General features: G+C 41.0%; 1 protein-coding gene across 2 annotated transcripts in view; it reads right to left on the bottom strand.

The window, feature by feature from the left end:
- Positions 1 to 20,185, bottom strand: part of SUGT1 (SGT1 assembly cochaperone of MIS12 kinetochore complex) — a 47,468-nt gene continuing 27,283 nt past the window's right edge. For both annotated transcript variants that reach the window (XM_028738444.2, XM_028738445.2), the window contains 4 exons: positions 19,412 to 19,519; positions 8,065 to 8,155; positions 2,537 to 2,724; positions 1 to 2,185 (listed from right to left, as the gene is read on the bottom strand). In XM_028738444.2, coding sequence (XP_028594277.2) covers positions 2,084 to 2,185; positions 2,537 to 2,724; positions 8,065 to 8,155; positions 19,412 to 19,519 — 489 coding nt within the window. In that variant the 3' untranslated portion in view covers positions 1 to 2,083. The remainder of the gene's footprint in view (positions 2,186 to 2,536; positions 2,725 to 8,064; positions 8,156 to 19,411; positions 19,520 to 20,185) is intronic.

Raw genomic sequence — 20,185 nt, 5'->3', positions numbered from 1 at the left:
TGCTTAATGCCTCATTGGACTTATATTTGTAATGAACTGACTAGATCTCAAAAAAGGATACAACTGAATTAGAACATCCATACATACATATGTACATAATTTTATTTGTAGGCCACCTTTCCATGCTCAAACCATGCTCAAGGCAGCTTACAACTTGAAAAAAACCCCCAAAACATAACAAAAGTAGCTGTAAGCAGTAACTAAAACATAATACAAAATCAAACTGAACGATTTCCACATAAATCAAAAAATCTGAAATATTCAAAAAATCAACAGCAACAATCCCCCCCCAAACCCCAACCACCTGTGTGTGTCCCTGCCCCTCAGACAGTTGCAGATGATTTGAAAGAGATTTTTCTGTTCACAATGCATAGACTCATTCTGCTTTCCCCAGTGGTAAACAGGTTCTGGAGATGTGTGTTCTGTTTCAAAACACTGCCAAACCTGTTTGACCAGAGGTAACAGAGGGACAAAACAAAACTGTACATAGTCCGAGGGCAGCAGTGGGGGGACAGGACTCTCAATTCACTTTCCCAGTCTAGGAAATTAACAGAACACCTTTGGGGCTGAAGTTTGATCTTGGGAAAGGGAATGATACCAGAGCCTAAGACACAATGTGCCATTCGTCCCCAAGGGCTTCAACACACTCACTGTGCATTTTTCTATCCTGCCCCCACCCTGGACCCTGTACAATCTACTTCTGAACATCCTCTTGCTTCAAAGGATTCCCATGAGGCAGACCGTTAAAGAAAGTGTTTAGTTTTGCTTTCATTGAACCTTGGCTTATTATTGAGCTATGGGATATAACAAACTCTGGTTAGTGTAACAAATCAGCTTCATAAAGCTTTGTAAAGTTTGGAGGGGCCCCAAGGGTCATCTAGTCCAACCCTCTGCAATGCAGGAATTTCAGCTAAAGCATTCAAGACAGATGGCCATCCAGCCTCTGCTTACAAACCTCCAAGGGAGTCCACCACCTCCCGAGGGAGTCCGTTCCCCTATCAAACTTAACTCATAGTCTGAACTTGGCTTGTTGTGAAACTGACCCACTTTTATTATAAGAGATGAACCCTGGTTCACCCACAGTAATAAGTCAAGATGGAAGGAAGGTGAAACTCAATGCCGTTCCATGTGATTGCATGGGAGAAGGACAGCAGTGTGGGCTTGCGGGATAGATATCATATACGGTGGTTATGATACGGTGGTTAGCCTCTTGTTACGTGCTTATTCTGTTTATTTCTATTATATTATAAAAATACACTATGTATAATGCCTATAGAGCAATGTCTGCTACTTTTATTGTAATTCGAATGAGGTACAGTGGTACCTCAGTTTACAAACTTAATCCGTTCCGGAAGTCCGTTCTTAAACTGAACCCATTCTTAAACCGAGGCACGCTTTCCCTGATGAGGCCTCCTGCCACCCTTCCACCATTTGGCTTCCATTCTTAGACCAAGGTAAAGTTCACAAACCAGGACACCAGTTCGTAAACCGGACTGTTCTTAAACTGAGGTACCACTGTACTAAGATCCTAATTTTAGTACAGAGGAGGCCTATCCACAGGCTACGTAACTCAAAAAATGCAAATTTGCTTTCTGCAACTGTTTTAGTTTGACAAAGAATGAGCCTAAGATATTTTTGGAAAAGTTATATATTTACAGTTTTATTTGTATGCAGAGTTAAACAGCAAACAATCTTAACACTGTAGGTGAAAAGTGTATTTACCCCCCAAATCACCAAAGCGAATAAATTATTTAAAGAATTTTTGTGTATTAATAAGGCAATAATCCTAGGTGGCCCATTAAAAGTCTTGCTAACTCTCCAAATACATAACTGAGCAATCCAGCAGAAAATGTGCGAATGAGAGGTTCGTATTATCTCCCCCAAAACCCCTTCAAGGACAGAAGCCGTAAGAGACTTCAATTCCTCTAAGACCTGCAAAGAAAGGTATTCCTAGAGCATACCAAGGTAAGATGACAGGAATAATCTTCAAAGGAACATTCAGTGCTTCAGCTTCAAGGATGCTGTGTCCACACACAATGGTAAATACACAAATATGGGCAGCACAACGCGGCACATGAAAAAGTTAGAATTTTTTCCATTCCATGTCATCTGGAGGATTGACTTCTACTTTCCTTTTACCCACATCAGACCAGTTTGTGCTCAAAACTGTCCCACCAGACTCCATCTGAAACAGGAAAACACACATTTGTCAATTATTTAAAAAAAGGAATAATCCAAGAATCAAGTAGACTGAGTTCTGCAGGCGAGAAGGAGACACAGTGGCCCAGTCACTAAGCACTGAACTAAACAGTTCAATGCACCCTTCCACCTGCAAAATAATTTCCTATTATTTCATGGTTCTCCAACTCTCAGAAACAGCCATATCTGCATCACAGGAGGTTGGACCATGCGATCCTTGGTAGGGTTCCTTCCAACTCTACAATTCTATGGCAGGCTTCCTTGTCAAAGGGTATTGATGTTACATTTGCAGTCATAATAAATTAAACACAACTCAGAAAATCTCATGTTAACTTACAAAAGATTTGTTCATGGCACGTTTCACTTCATCTGTGCCATCAGAGTATATCTGCTGGAACAGTTTATTTAAAGCTGCATCCCCCTCCAACTTTTCATTCTTCTCTTCTTCTTTGATCTCAACTACTAATTTGTCCCAATTCCTTGTATAATGAGAAGATGAAGGATAAAGGTGTGTTGCATCTGAAACTTGAAAATGGAGAGAACAGATTGATCCCAACAATATATCACAGCTTATCACAGATGAACAGTGGTGGACTTTAGCATGTACAGACTGAAAAGAAGGCAACAGCTCCAAATAACTGAGTTTACTGAAGCATGTATTTCCCTCCGCATTCCTTACTCAAACAGGACCATAAAAGCCAGAGCAGGGGCAGGCAATCTTTTCTAATTCAAAGGCTATGGGTCCTTGTGAGTTCTCTTCTCAGGAACTACATGCCCATGATGAGTGGGGCTGAAACCACACACCTTTCTCCTACATACATATATCCATTGGGGTTCTCTTTCTCGCACCCCCCCCCCCAATAATATATATCTGTTTGGCCTCTCTCCCACACCACAAACACAATCAATCCTCTAATCCAAAACTTCCCAGTCTTCCAACAATGGGCTACATAATGCAGAAGAGGGAACAAAAGAGGACAGCTTTTGTTCCACAGCAGATTCATGCTGGGCTCTACCAAGCACTCAGTTCACTTACAAATGTCACTCTACACACAAAAGCCAGTGAAAAGTTCTGTTCTACTTTTTCATTCTCTACCTGTGCTCCTTCTCTCCCCACCCCATGAACATAAGAGCAGCCTTGTGGATCAGACCCATCGAGGGCAGCATCCTGTTCTCACAGAGGCTAACCAGGGGCCCATGGGAAGCCTGAAAACAGGCCTTGAGTGCAACATCGCTCTCCTCACCTTTAATTCCCAGAAGCTGGTATCCAGAGACATACTGCCTACCAACAGTGGAGGTAAAACTTGGCCATCACAGCTGACAGCCATTGACAGCCTTAGCCGCTGTGAATTTGCCTAATTCTCTTTTGAAGCCTTCCAAGTTGGTGGCCATGACTACCTGCTTGTGGAAGCAAATTCCACAGTTTAACTATGTGGTGTGTGAACAAGTCTTTTCTTTTGCTTGTCCTGGTTTTTCCAACATTCAGTTTCATTGGATGCCCACAGGTTGCCGTGTTATGAGGGTGAAAAATCTCCCCCCACCCACTTTCTCCATGCCATGCATATTTTAAATATGCTTAGCATGCCTCCTCTTACTTTCCTTTTCTCTAAACCAAAAACCCCAAATGTCTTCCTTCACAGGAACCTTCCCACCTTTCCAATAACTAAAAGAAGCATTCACATAAGAAATGACGAAATTATATTATGAGGCATCCTGCATTTGCTGGATCTGGGAATAGATAATTTTGAAAAATGGAGACATTTTAGATTTAGAAGGACATGATAACAGATTTGCATGGCATGCATACTTATGGTATGAAAGCATCACATAATAAGAAAATCCATTTTTAGGGTACAGGAGAAATATAAAGACATTAGAACAAAAAACACTGTGGTGGCTCTCCCCATTAGAAGCAATATCTTTGAAGAAAATTGAACATATATAGAGCTGTTAACCGAAGTAGAAAAACAGGTAAAGTTAAAAGACTCTGAAGAGATAAGAGAACTGGTAACAGACTGGTTACAGTATCATCAATTAAATGATATTTTAAAGACAGATAAAAAGAAAGGTTTTAGTTATGAGTTATCAAGATTTCAAAAAAGATGTTTTAGAAAATAATATAGCCTGGTAGAGGCTATGGAAAACAGATTTGAAATTCATGGCATGTTGTTCACTGAAAGAAAATTACATAAAAATGATGTACCGATGGTATTTGACTCCTGTTAAGTTAGCAAAAATGTACAGAACAAGCACAATTACTTGCTGGAAATGTAAAGAAAAAGAAGGTACCTTTTATCATATGTGGTGGACGTGCAAAGTAACAAAAAATTTATGGGAGATGCTATATAATGAAATGGAAAAAATGTTTAAAATAAATTTTGTTAAAAAACCAGAAGCTCTCCTATTAGGAATTATAGGTACCGAGATACCAAAGGACCAGAAAATAATGTTTATGTATGCAACAACAGCCACACAGATACTATTAGCCCAGAGATGGAAGGAAGAGACAACCCTGACCAGAGAAGAATGGCAAACCAAGTTGATGGACTATGCCGAAATGGCAAAATTAACTGGGAAGCTCAGAAACCAAGAAGATAAGAACTTTAAAAAAGAATAGGAAAAGTTTATAATTTATTTAAGAGACCACTGCAACATTAAAACATTAGCAGGATTTTAACCACACTTGTAAAGTAACAGAAAGTATGGATAATTTAGAAGGATAAAAATTTGGATAATATTGATATGCAGTTATAAATATTGTCATTAGGACCCAGGGAAGGGATGGGGGAAAGTCATGAGATTCAGAGTAATCTCGATATTTGGATTTTGAATTGTTTTTTGTTGTATGCTTATAATTTTGAAAATCAAATTTTAAAAACTGCTTTTACAAGTTAAACATCAATTATGACACATCAAGCAAAGACTATCTCAAGCTCTTCTCTTCTCAAGAGAGGAAAGAGGAAAGAGAAGAAGCTTACAAGCCAGGAATCAATTCAAGACACCTACATGGGACTACCCTTGAAGATGGTCAGGAAACTGCAACTAGTACAGAATGTTACTGCTAGAGTTTGGGCAGGTGCTCCCATGGGAAGCCACGTGTCACCAGATCTGTTCTGGCTCCCTATATGATACCAGGCCCAATTCAATGTGTTGATGCTGGCATATAAAGACTTCTTGTCCATGGGGTCATGAAGAGTCGGACACGACTAAACGACTAAACAACAACAACCACCTGGACACTTGGTGGTGAGTCTTCCTGTTTCAGCCAGTACAAGCCTTGAGATCCACTTGTGGAGAGGGTGGTTGGTCACAGGGCTACTGGCAAGTATTGCTTGCAATGCTGGACAGGATTGTCTCAGTGACTGTGCCCTGACTTGGGAATTCTTCCCTCCTAAGGACGTGGGTAGTAATGCTGTTTGTTACTGGCCTTTTATCATCTAGTTAAGACCAGCCAGTTCTCAGCTTCTGGTTTCCTTAATCGCGCAGCTCCCACGACCACAGGAGATCGTTGGTGAAGCAATAAACAAAGATGATAGAGGGTAATTATCTTTGTAAACTCCCCCCAGGGAGTTAATTTTTTACTTGCCCCCTGATTGAGGGGAGGAGGGACTGGACTTTGAAGACTTCCTGGGGTTCTAGTGGGACACCAGATCATTCTTTTATAAGTACTTATAATTAATTGCTTCGTTTGGACGTGGAGGGGAGAACTTGGAGGGGAGAACTTGGAGGCTTGCCGGGGCTCTGGCAGGACATTAGGCAACTCCCTGCTTGTAATCGGAAGTATGGAATTTTACAGCTACAATCAGAAGAGTTGAGAACAAAAGAGAGAGACCCCTCCAGAGTCAACAGAGCCGTAAGGCACAAAGGAGATCAGGAATAACTAATATGGACATAATATTTGATAAATAAAGGAACAATTGATGAAAATTAAAACCTCACACAGGAAAAAGAAAGGAGAACTTCCGAATTTACAAATTACTATATGTGTTAATAGGAACTGACGTCAATTATTGTAGCTGTGGTATAAGGGATTTTATCAAGAGTGGATTGTATATGGTTTGAGCAATAGTCTGGAGGCAGAATTAAAGAGAATCAGTAGACCTTGAAGTACAGCATGTCGGAAGCCACACAAATTTTTATAATTGGCTATGTAATTGATTTGTATTTGAATTGATATTGCTATTTGGTATCGATAAAATATGGCATTTATTGGATTTTTGTAATTGAAAATTAATAAAATATTGAACAAAGACCAGCCAGTTCTCCCAGGAGGACCCGTTTTGCCTGTCCTGTCCATTTAAGGTTACATTGTTTGGATCTTAAATTGTATCATCATCAACCTTTTATTCGACCGTCAGTCAGAAAAAAGTACATTTGTCAATACACAGTTAAAACATCCAGGAAGATTTTAGAACTTAGCCAACACTAAAATGGGCTAAACAGATAGCCCCATATCAATACAGTCAATTATAGTCTTGCGACGCTTAAAAGCTAAAAAAAGAAATTTGGCCACCAAGGAAGGTATAGCTCTAGTGACATTATTCAGCAAGTGTAAAGCCTGGTTTTCTCCGGGTAGGAAGCTAAATTGACATAGGAGTGGGTCTATAAAATTTTGTCTAAGCTCTGCATAAGAAGGGCAAGTCAAGAGAATGTGTTCGGTGGACTCAACCACACCCATGGCACAATGACAGGTTCTCTGGGCGTATGGTACTCCCCTGTACCTTCCCCACAATATCGCAGAGTCAAGGACATTTAATCTAGCCGCTGTAAGAAGTCTGCGGTATTCCACATAGCGGATTTCTGCAAGGTAGGGGGCTGGTATGGTCCGATAAATCTGGTCCCCTAGGAACATCCCTGGTTTTACCTGGGCTATGTCCTCTTGTCTGGCAATGTCACTCAGTCTCCGGGAGATCACAGCTCTAGCTTGATTGTACGTCATAGACTCAAAGTAAAGGTGAGACAATCCGCAGGATTGAACCTCGTTAATGACCTCCTTTTCCCACGATGATTGGAAATCGTCCCTCAATATCAAGGGGGCAATACCCACTGGTTTAAAACAAAGCTTGAGCCATAGCCAGAGCTTCGTCTTCAAGGCCACATACCGTAGAGCTTGCCAGCCGACCTCTAATCTCATAACCGCACCCGCTACCGAGGGAGGAATCCTAAGGATGGCTCTAAGGAATCGCGTTTGAATAGAATCCAGTTTCAAAAAATCCCTACGGGAGCCTAAAGAGATGCCCACCAAAAGAAGGGGGAGGACTTTCATTTGAAAGAGTCTCAAAGCTATCTTCACTGATTGAGCCTGATTCTTAGCATATAGAGATCTAATCTGGATGGCTGCTTTAGATGCATTAGTTGTTATATAGTCTCTATGGGCCAGAAAAGACCTATTTGACCGTATTACTTGTCCCAGATATTTAAAGCAGTTAACCTGCTCTAGGGGGATCCCGTTCATCGGCCATCGATGGAGTCTCGGTCGGGCAGAGAAGACCATGATCTTGGTCTTAGCATAGTTGGGTTGGAGCTCATGCTGAAAATTGTATCTAGTTTTACTCTTTATGGCTGGAAACCACTTTGGGAACAATGGTGAAAGGAACACTAAAAATCTGATAACTAAAATAAAATAATAAATAGGAAAAAAAAGTTTGCATCCTGACCAAAGTAGACTGATTCTCTTCTCTCTGCTACATTACAACAAGTGATCTTTGAGTAGCAGGACTATAATTTGTTGTTTAATAATGGATAATGATGGCATCCAAGAACAGACCTGTAATCCAATAAGTGATTGTCTCAAACAAAAGAGTGCAATAGTGTGTAGATAAGAGCAAAAGTACAATTTGTAGAACTGAACATGAACATACTAACCAGGCGCAAATTGTTTTAGTTTAGGAGAGCCTCCATGGCCTTCCAATTTCTCCCATCGTACAGCTTCTGGTTTCTTCATTTTTATTTCAATCTACAGAACACACAACAAAAACCCAAATTTTAATGCACTAAATGAGGCCTGTAGTTTTTTTCTGGTGTATTTTTTTTAAAAAAAGAAAAATGTTAACTGCCATACCAGTTAAACGTACAATTAAGCTAATTTACAAACTAGCTCAATTTGCTTATCATAAGGTAAAGGTACCCCTGCCCGTACGGGCCAGTCTTGACAGACTCTAGGGTTGTGCGCCCATCTCACTCTAGAGGCCGGGAGCCAGCGCTGTCCGGAGACACTTCCGGGTCACGTGGCCAGCGTGACAAGCTGCATCTGGCGAGCCAGCGCAGCACACGGAAACGCCGTTTACCTTCCCGCTGGTAAGCGGTCCCTATTTATCTACTTGCACCCGGGGGTGCTTTCGAACTGCTAGGTTGGCAGGCGCTGGGACCGAGCGACAGGAGCGCACCCCGCCACGGGGATTCAAACCGCCGACCTTTCGATCGGCAAGTCCTAGGCACTGAGGCTTTTACCCACAGCGCCACCCGTGTGCTTATCATAGTAAATGGTTTATTGTGGATGTGCTGATGAGAGCCACTTTGCCCCCCGCATTCAAAAACCAACCACAAGCCCTAGCTGTGTGTTACAGCTGAACCAGGAACTGTGGCTTGTTTTGCTCTAAACAATTATCAGTAAGCCGAAAAACAAACCTAGACTACAGATTGTGGTCTGCTTGGGCAAAATAAGCCACAAATCCTGGTATGTGTTTGTTCACTTGAAGCTGTGCTCTTTAAATTCAGCCTGTACCTTTCTATAGCTCTGTAGAACAATGAGCAACAAAAAAAAGAAGCAGTTGTTGCCTGGGAAGAGCCATAGTAATAGGACAATGTGTGAAAACAAGGTTTTGAAAAACAAATCCTAGGAAGTGTGCTTGAGCATTACTTTTATACTTATGGCTGAATCACTTTCTCAGTCTGTTAAGCACAGTGGCAACTTGGTGACATTTGGACTTGGTGGGGCTGTAGTTTTTTACCTTGCAGTTCTCTTCACAACAGGACATGTACAGAACTCATTTAGAAAAATGTATCATATGCCACATGTGCCAGTGCCACTGTCTCCTTGCTATAAATAAATCATTTTCTTCACATTTATGGACAGGGAAAGAGCTTCCAAGTATCCTTTTCAGAAGACTGGCTTACTTACCTCTTACTTAGAAATTAAGTTCTATCAACCAAATACTGGTGAGGGCTCACCATAGAGCCCATCTAGTGGCAATGAAGGCAGGAAAGAAGGCCTACTTGGCTGCCTCCATTGCAGCCTCAGTAGGTCGTCCAGCAGAGCTCTTCCAGAGAGTGCAGGACCTCCTGCAGTCTGGCACAAAGGAAGTGCTGAAACGAACGGTAGCTATGAGTTGTTTGCAAAGCATTTTAAGGATAGAATTGCTTGCATACACCAGGATCTTGACTTGGCTGTTATAGCAGATGAATCTCAAGGGGGGTCCAGAACACAGTCTAGTCCCATTATATTGGATGAATTTCAGTTAATAAGGCTTGAGGATGTAAACAAGCTGCTTGGATCAGTCAAGGCGACTACTTGTGCTCTGGACCCTTGTCCCTCAATCTCAACTCTCTCCTCTGTGCTCAAGTCAATCACTCACTACCAGCGCACCTGTCTTTATGAATCCCATGGGAAGCCAGAGCAAGGAGACACTAACAAGTCTCTTAATCTATAGCACATGTTTATTGGCCCAACCCAACCCACCTGCGCAAGGCAGGCAACAAAAGCTGCTGCAACTCACACACAAGCCACCGGCAATTTCTCCTCCTAAACAAATGCAAAATGATTTATTTAAAAAAAAACATTCTAGAAAGGGACTCACACTGTGGCCCCTAATGCACCCCCTTTCTAGCAAGGTCACAAAATAAATAATAAGCAAAAGAAAAAAGGACAAAGCTGCTTAGAACATGCTACAAGCTCTAGGTTAGTGTGGCTTGCAAGGAAGCACTCTGAACATGCTCAGAACAGTGGTAGGATTCTGAAAGGTCTACAATACCAGCAGACCTACAAACAGGATGGAGGGAGAATCTGCAACACTAAGGTAAAGAAGTCTGCCGTTCTAGTGAAATATAATTTATCACATGGTTTTTCTGTCTGGTAATAGATGGGAGGGACCTCCTGGCGACAACAATATTTTTGAATTAGAATTGGTTGAGTGGTGCAGGCAGCTGGTTGGCAGGAAAATCTCTAGGAGTCTCTCTAAGCTGAAGGAAAGAAATGAGTATGTGGAGGACATGAAAGAATGTGACTTTGAGATTTTTGGGTAAACTTTATAAAAATGTGCTTGAAATTTTACCTGTAGAAATTATGGACTAATCTCCACTGATTAAACATATTTTGACTGACTAAAAAAAGGCATGCTTGACAAATCAAGCAACACAATTAAATAATGATTATGCACATGTAAAAACAAAACAAAACCCTGTGTATCATTTAAAACAAATGGGACAGACTATGATTCAGCAGGGGACGCGGGTGGCGCTGTGGGTAAAACCTCAGCACCTAGGACTTGCCGATCACATGGTCGGCGGTTCGAATCCCCGCGGCGGGGTGCGCTCCCGTAGTTCGGTCCCAGCGCCTGCCAACCTAGCAGTTCGAAAGCACCTTCGGGTGCAAGTAGATAAATAGGGACCGCTTACCAGTGGGAAGGTAAACGGCGTTCCGTGTGCTGCGCTGGCTCGCCAGATGCAGCTTGTCACGCTGGCCACGTGACCCGGAAGTGTCTCCGGACAGCGCTGGCTCCCGGCCTCTAGAGTGAGATGAGCGCACAACCCTAGAGTCTGGCAAGACTGGCCCGTACGGGCAGGGGTACCTTTACCTTTACCTTTATGATTCAGCAGAGAGGCATGGACTTTTAAACATACTATACATTCTAAAGTTATACAGAATATTGGTTTCATCCCTCTGTTTTGGGATAATTTTATATTATGCACTTTCATAATCAGCCAAAGAAGAGATATCATCATGATCTCTACTCACACCTGTTACAAGCGTATTTTAAGTTTCACACTAAATATCACAGCACTCATTTTACAATTACAAACATATAATTTACTTCCAAGATCAGTGTTAGCAGTCTGCCATATGACTTGAAGTCCAGCTTGTTCAATTTTATGAATAAACTTACTCATTTTGGCAGAGTAATTTTGGCAGAGTAATCTCAGCTCTATTCAAACCCAGGATAACCCAGGGATCCCTGTAGCCCTAAGAACAACGGCACCTTTGTAAATGCTCACCCTAGAGTCATCTTATAGCAAGCTGTTTGAATATCCTGTCATGAATCAAAACTCCTACTTTAAACATTGAACTAAACAGAAATAGATTAAAATAGGCTTCTACTTTTACAAAAATGCTATTTCTTGGGGGAAAATAAGTATATGTATGTACATTAATAACAACAATTGTATACCACCCTATACCCACAGACCTCAGGGTGTCTCACAACACAAAATCACAATACAAAAACATGTATATTACTATACAAATAGATTTTATCTAGTTCTCCTTGTTACATATTTATTTTACAGTTCCTGTTTGACCCTAACCCTAAACCAGGGGATTCCAAACTATCAAGTACACACCTGTTCTAGCTTCCAAGTAAGACTAAGGCTAGTGTTTTCCACAGTTTTAGTCCCAACGGGGGTGGGGTGGGGGTGGAAGTCATCTAAGAGGAAAATTAAGGCAGTGAGGTTATGTGTGTCTGCATCTCACTCCTACGGTGTGCGGCTACCAGCTCAATTCCAACAAACTATGATTAAGGAAACCTAACTTGGCTGCAGTGTGATATCTGATTTATTTATTTAATATTTATAGTCACTCTTATCAAACTTTGGATTCAGTGAATCCATACATAATCCCTTTTGTTGCTACTGGTGGAGTGGTGAGAACAGCAGGGCTGTCGACGGCTACAACAGGAAAACACAATTTTAAGGACAGATCTACCGTAAGCTGAAACGCGGATCAGCAACACCCCACAGTCCAGGGGACACCCCAACCCCCCCATCACAGGATTTCACCCTCAAAAGTTGCCCTTACTGTTAAACAGATGTAAAATTTTACTTGAAAATTATCTATATTTCATACTTTTCAATATTTTAAGGTACGCCAACTAAATAGTGCTAACTTACCTTACATTGTTTAATATACTAATTTAAGCAGACCAAAGAGAGTAATGTTTATATCTTTATGACACCAGAGAGAGAGAGAGAGAGAGAGAAATCCATCAATTGTAGGGAAAGCACACCCCGGGATAAAACTGCCCCTTGCAGAACCAAAAGGCATTAACTGCTGCCAAAGCAATAAGCCCCCAGCACCACCTTCTGGAGCTGACAGTCTAAGGAGCAAAACCACCACAAAGAAGGGCCTCCCAACATCCCACTCAAGACAACCTATCCAGATACCATGGTCAACAATACTAAAAGCTGCTGAGAAATCTAAAAAAGGTTACACAACTGTTTAGGGTGCAAGCCTAATTCTACTTACCTGGCAGTAAGCCACACTGAATTCAAAAGGATTTACTTCTGAGTAGCCATGGTTAGGACTGCTTTTTAAGTCTTAAGTCAAAACTCCTGAAATAGCAGTTTGAACCTTTCTAAACTTCCAGTGCTTATTTAATGCTGCATTCATCCCTTTTTAAATGTGTTTGCAACACTTTCAGGAGTAAAAGAGGTATTGAATTCCTATTCCTAGATTAGAATACTCTTGAAATATGCATTAGAGTATAAACTATGAACAATAATAATGGTGGAAAGTTAATGGTTTAAAATGAAGTACTAAGCCAAGCCAAGGTATTTATTCATTGCTTCCCTCCCCCCAAGCCACTATTAAAAACTGAACCCAATGAGCCTGAAACAATTATTTTAGCACCCTCTAGTGAAAGTGACAATTTCACATAACTACTAAGGTTCCAGAAGAAACCAATAACTGTGAGTTTTAAAGATCTGTCAGCAAATTTCCAGAACTTCAAAACCAAATTCAGTGAATTGACAAACATGATCTAACACAGCTGCATTTGGCAAATTTAGCTATGCTATATTAGTGTATGAATGTATGCAAAATAGAAGAAGAGTTTGGATTTGATATCCCGCTTTATCACTACCCGAAGAAGTCTCAAAGCGGCTAACATTCTCCTTTCCCTTCCTCCCCCACAACAAACACTCTGTGAGGTGAGTGGGGCTGAGAGACTTCAAAGAAGTGTGACTAGCCCAAGGTCACCCAGCAGCTGCATGTGGAGGAGCGGAGACGCGAACCCGGTTCCCCAGATTACGAGACTACCGCTCTTAACCACTCCACCACACTGGCTCTCTACACCACAAATATGCTATTTGTGAGACATCTTGGTGCAAATTGAATTACAGTGGTGCCCCGCAAGACGAATGCCTCGCAAGACGGAAAACCCGCTAGACGAAAGGGTTTTCAGTTTTTGAGTTGCTTCGCAAGACGATTTTCCCTATGGGCTTGCTTCGCAAGACGAAATGTCTTGCTAGTCTTGTGATTTCCCCCCCGCTCCCCCCCTTTTTCTAAGCCGCTAAGAGCCTTTTAGCAGCTAAGCCGCTAAGCCTTTAATAGCCGCTAAGCCGCTAAACCGCTAATAGCGCTAATCCGCTAACCGGGTTGCTTCGCAAGACGAAAAATCCGCTAGATGAAGAGAATCGCGGAACGGATTATTTTCGTCTTGCGAGGCACCACTGTAGTTGCATTCATTGGTAATGCACCATGCATTTAAAGTATATCTTGTATATTTTTTCCATGGCCTGTGCTATGCCAAGTCTTCACATTTCTACCCCAAACAACAACCACAGTAAGCAGACCAGGGTGTTCGCCAAACCCTTTATCAAAGCACAGCAGAGCTCCTACTGCATTGTAAATGAATCCTATTCTTCTCTTCCCCCTCCCACATGCACATGAGCGCATGGTAATCCCACATCTTATGCATAAATGAAAACTGTGTACTGTATACTGAAACCCTTGGAGCCACCCAACATCTAGCGGGTGACATCACTGCCAGAGCCAAGCAGGCCTTGCCCATCAAACAAACAGAGCACTTAAAAGCTCCTTTTGCACCAGGTAACCCAAGCAGACCCGGCTCAAAAACAGTTTAAAGCTCTCTGCCTTATGGGGGGCAAGCGGGGGGGGGGGAGTAATGCAGTACCATGAAGACCAGAAAACTGAAGCTCAACTCCAACAAGACACAGGTTGCACAAGTAACATCATTCCTAGTGTATGAGAGCTGGTGTTCAACCAGTTCTGGATAGAGTTGCATTCCCCGTTTGCAGTTTGTGAGAGTTCCTTAATCCAGCTCCGTCACCGACAGCACAATTGTTTCAGTGGCACAGAAATCCGATGGGCAGCAATTCAACTGATGGATCAACTGCACAGCTGAGTTTCCTGTCATAGTATCCTGCAGGAAAGCTGATGGGATGGAGCCCTGAATAGGATTGTTCCTGCTACGAGCTAGGGGTTGTCGGTCTTACTTCTCACTTTTGCCTTATTACCCAGCCATAAAACTCAAGCTAGTATTGTCATGCATCATATTAAGTCAGATATTATTTCACAAAATAAGTCTGAAAAGTTTGTGAATGTATTCATGTTTATTTTTAATATTGCTATTTGTAACATAATAATTCAAAATAGCATGGATGGTGTATTTTATATGAATGTAAGGTCTAAGCAAGATTACCAAAGAAAAATGGTTATTCAGGGCTATCCTAAATAGACAGGACTTAAAATAACAGATTTTAAAATAATGTCACATTTTAGAATAGTTGTGCCCATTTGCTTAGAGGCACTCTTGTTAGTCCAAAGGCAAGGAAAGGCTTTATAATCTGAGTGCAGTGAACCTGCCAGTTTGTTGTTGTTTAGTCGTTTAGTCGTGTCCGACTCTTCGTGACCCCATGGACCAGAGCACGCCAGGCACTTCTGTCTTCCACTGCCTCCCGCAGTCTGGTCAAACTCATGCTGGTAGCTTCGAAGACACTATCCAACCATTTCGTCCTCTGTCGTCCCCTTCTCCTTGTGCCCTCCATCTTTCCCAACATCAGGGTCTTTTCCTAGGAGTCTTCTCTTCTCATGAGGTGGCCAAAGTCTTGGAGCCTCAGCTTCACGATCTGTCCTTCCAGTGAGCACTCAGCACTGATTTCCTTAAGAATGGAGAGGTTTGATCTTCTTGCAGTCCATGGGACTCTCAAGAGTCTCCTCCAGCACCATAATTCAAAAGCATCAATTCTTTGGCGATCAGCCTTCTTTATGGTCCAGCACTCACTTCCATACATCACTACTGGGAAAACCATAGCTTTTACTATACGGACCTTTGTTGGCAAGGTGATGTCTCTGCTTTTTAAGATGCTGTCTAGGTTTGCCATTGCTTTTCTCCCAAGAAGCAGGCGTCTTTTAATTTCGTGACTGCTGTCACCATCTGCAGTGATCATGGAGCCCAAGAAAGTAAAATCTCTCACTGCCTCCATTTCTTCCCCTTCTATTTGCCAGGAGGTGATGGGACCAGTGGCCATGATCTTCGTTTTTTTAAAAGTTGAGCTTCAGACCATATTTTGCGCTCTCCTCTTTCACCCTCTTTAAGAAGTTCTTTAATTCCTCCTCACTTTCTGCCATCAAGGTTGTGTCACCTGCATATCTGAGGTTGTTGATATTTCTTCCGGCAATCTTAATTCCGGCTAGGGATTCATCCAGCCCAGCCTTTCGCATGATGAATTCTGCATATAAATTAAATAAGCAGGGAGACAATATACAGCCTTGTCGTACTCCTTTCCCAATTTTGAACCAATCAGTTGTTCCATATCCAGTTCTAACTGTAGCTTCTTATCCCACATAGAGATTTCTCAGGAGACAGATGAGGTGATCAGGCACTCCCATTTCTCTAAGAACTTGCCATAGTTTGCTGTGGTCGACACAGTCAAAGGCTTTTGCACAGTCAATGAAGCAGAAGTAGATGTCTTTCTGGAACTCTCTAGCTTTCTCCATAATCCAGCGCATGTTTGCAATTTGGTCTCTGGTTCCTCTGCCTCTTCTAAATCCAGCTTGTACTTCTGGGAGTTCTCGGTCCACATACTGCTTGAGCCTTCCTTGTAGAATTTTAAGCATAACCTGCCAGTTTAAGGCTGTGTAATTCAATGAATATTTGCAAGGAAGATTGTGCTTAATAAGAAAAATGTAAGAACTTTGGGCTGAAGGAGCAGCATGAAGTTTTGGCCAGCACCCTTTGAGCTACTAGGCTGGCTTTCTAATTAGACAGAGCAACTATCTTTAGTAGCTATTTCCCTGCAGAACATGTGTGAATAGGTTGTATGATTGAGAGCTCTTGAATAAGTGAAATAAACCATTCTTTTAAAACTGGTACCAATAGCTTAACCTCTGTGCCTTCCTCCAATCCTAGGTTGCATTCATAACTTTATCCAGGATCCACAAGGCAGCCACCAATTTCTACCTGCAAGATCTGAATAATGAAACATCATTTCTTTTTCTTGTTTTTAAGTAGTCAACTAATCTTAAAGAAATCTGTCATAAAACAGGATTCAGCAACTCATTGTGTTGGGGACTCTGAATTTCATTGTTCAGCCCTAAAAAAAGATTAATGCTAACCTCTATATCATTTGACATGACTGATTAGTTCAGATATCAGCAGGGGAGAATGCATTCTACAATAACTGCATATTTAGTACAGAAATTGACCCACCATTCTGAATTTCCAAGTTTTAGCTGAAAACAAACTGATTTTATTAAAGCTGCACCATCCTATGCATATTTACTCAAAAGTAAGCTATTTCTCCTGAGAAATCTCTATGTGGGACAAGAAGCTATCGTTAGAACTGGATATGGAACAATTGATTGGTTCAAAATTGGGAAAGGGGCAAGAGAAGGCTGTATACTGTCTCCCTGCTTATTTAACTTATATGCAGAATTCGTCATGCGAAAGGCTGGGCTGGATGAATCCCTAGCCGGAATTAAGATTGCCGGAAGAAATATTAACAACCTCAGATATGCAGATGACACAACCTTGATGGCAGAAAGTGAGGAGGAATTAAAGAACCTTTTAATGAGGGTGAAAGAGGAGAGCGCAAAATATGGTCTGAAGCTCAGCATCAAAAAAACGAAGATCATGGCCACTGGTCCCATCACCTCCTGGCAAATAGAAGGGGAAGAAATGGAGGCAGTGAGAGATTTTATTTCTTTTATTTCTTATTTTATTCCATGATCACTGCAGATGGTGACAGCAGTCACGGAATTAAAAGACGCCTGCTTCTTGGGAGAAAAGCAATTTCAAACCTAGATAGCATCTTAAAAAGCAGAGACATCACCTTGCCAACAAAGGTCCGTATAGTAAAAGCTATGGTTTTCCCAGTAGTGATGTATGGAAGTGAGAGCTGGACCATAAAGAAGGCTGACCGCCGAAGAATTGATGCTTTTGAATTATTGTGCTGGAGGAGACTCTTGAGAGTCCCATGGACTGCAAGAAGATCAAACCTCTCCATTCTTAAGGAAATCAGTGCTGAGTGCTCACTGGAAGGACAGATCCTGAAGGTGAGGCTCCAAGACTTTGGCCACCTCATGAGAAGACTCCCTGGAAAATACCCTGATGTTGGGAAAGATTGAGGGCACAAGGAGGAGGGGATGACAGAGGACGAGATGGCTGGACAGTGTTTTTGAAGCTACCAGCATGAGTTTGACCAAATTGCAGGAGGCAGTGGAAGACAGGAGTGCCTGGCGTGCTCTGGTCCAGGGGTCACGAAGAGTCGGACACAACTAAATGATGACAACAAAACTATGTTGTGTTCAGTGGGGTTACTGCTAGGTAAACATACTTAGGACTGCAGCCTAAGTCATTTGCAGAAGCATGCACACAAACTACTTTTCTTAACCACCCAAGATTTTTCTTGGGGGGAGGGGGTAAAAACGCATGTTACAAATATGAGTAAGTGACAAGCAGGGAGGATAAAAATAAATGATTTCTTAAAAACATTGATTTTTTAAATTTTAAATTGGATTTTTTTAAAAAAAATGCTTTTGAAGGAAAAATCTTTCTAAATATTGTTTTCTGTTTAAATTACATAATAGTCCAAAGGCTATTCATCAGGAAATAAGGGTTTGTTTTTAATTATGTAGCATGAGGCTTTATATGCAATGTTTAATTATTTTGGTAAATGAATTCCATTAATCTATTCATAATGTCATACTCTTCCAGAGGTTTCTGTAAGATTATTTGGGGCAGTTTTTCTAACAAGAAGATATTATCACAGATGCTTGTTTTTGCTGTTATCAAAAGTGTGAATTTGTGTCTTCAGAGGAAAAATGTTATAAAATAAACATACAGCGTTGAGGAAGAAACCTTATTCCATTGTTCCTTTGCAAATTTATACACACAGAATCAACCCCTTACCTCTTCAATGAATAGATGGTTTGGAGTGGAATAGATTTGCACAAGTAGCTAAGTGTGAAGCAGTAAAGATGAAAATGCAACCTTGTGAGCAGAATACTCCACAAGTCTTGGAATCTTTGTGTAATAATTGTGTAAGTCAGTTGCATATCTGTGCAATTCAGACTTGAGGCAAGTGCTGAAGGCACTTCAGGGCTGGCAACCTCTTCCCAATCCCACTGGGTTCCAACAACTGCACTAACACTTAACTGTACAGAATAGGCACCTGAACGTAGAAGCAAATCCCAAAGAGGGTGGTGGGGGTGGTGGAAATAGTAACTTGGCGAGACCTTGAAGTGCTTGCCTGTCAACTAATAAAGAGTTCACACTAGTTCCCAGGGCTCGCCTGACATCATCCAAACAAGAGTCTCTAACCACATCAGTTAACAAACATGGATACATATGCTATAACGTTATTGTTTTAGTTAAATAAATTGTTTAAATTGTTATTAAGGAAATGATTATTTATTTATTTTTCTCCTTCCAATAAAGTACAGCAGAAATGTTGTCCAAATATAAACAGTTAACTTATTAAACCTCACAATAATTTCATAATTATCGGTCTACGTATTTCTAATAGTATAACTGAATCAGCTATTTTTTATATAACTGTAAAAACTACTCTAAAAAGTTATTATTCCAAAAATGAAACCTTCATCTGGTTGTAAATATTAAGATTATACCAGCAAGAATGAGCCTTTCTGTTAAAAATATGATTTAAATCAAGTATTACTGACTAGTGATTTAAATCGTCATCAAATCCACCCTGGCGACAAGTATCTAACAAAATAATTTGTTCTTTAAAAGATTACCTTGGTTGAAAGAACTTTGAATGTACTTTGTTCTGGAACTATGGAATGAAGAAAATGAAGCTTTAAGTTGTAGTCTTCCTCTGACGAAAGCCTCACGAATACATCTAGCTGTTAATAATACGAAACATAATCAGTAGTAAACACAAGGAAAAGGCCTCCTAGTGTTTCTGTCATTTCCCAGGAAATGAAGGCAAAGACCTTTCATTGGGAACATCTAATCTGTGTCGAGTATAAGAGAGGAATTTCAAACAGCAATTTATATTGAATTATTCAACAGATAATTCAAAGTGTGCTAGAACATAAACAGAAGATTAATGTTCTTAGTCATCAAGTAGGTACTCAGAAAGCCTGTTATGTCAGTTTGATGTGCATTCTTTAGGTAAAGAATTGCATTAACTGTAGAAAGTTACCAAAAGCCATAAATAATTAAATGGACAAAAGAGACACAGCTTCTTCTTTTGCTTTATGCTTCACACATTTCCATACCCAGCAAGATGTGTGAATATAAAGCAGCAACTCACTGAATTTTTGATTCTATTGTCTAAAATATGTAAATGATAAAACAAGAATACTTGCAATATAATTAACCAAACCCGGGGGGTCCCAATAATTAAAGTTAGGATTTAGTGAACAGCACGACAGAACAATACAGAGAATATAAATATTAGATAATACCTGCACCAACATTTCCCAAAGCCTCACTTTTTCCCATCCAAGCATAAAGCTGCTGATTTTATCTTGGGCTGTAATAAGCACACACTCTCTTGGAAGTTA

This window comes from Podarcis muralis, chromosome 8, assembly GCF_964188315.1.
Source record: "Podarcis muralis chromosome 8, rPodMur119.hap1.1, whole genome shotgun sequence".
Classification (NCBI taxonomy): Eukaryota; Metazoa; Chordata; class Lepidosauria; order Squamata; family Lacertidae; genus Podarcis; species Podarcis muralis.
Note: the sequence above shows the minus strand (reverse complement) of the source record. Positions and strands in the feature narration are given on the sequence as shown.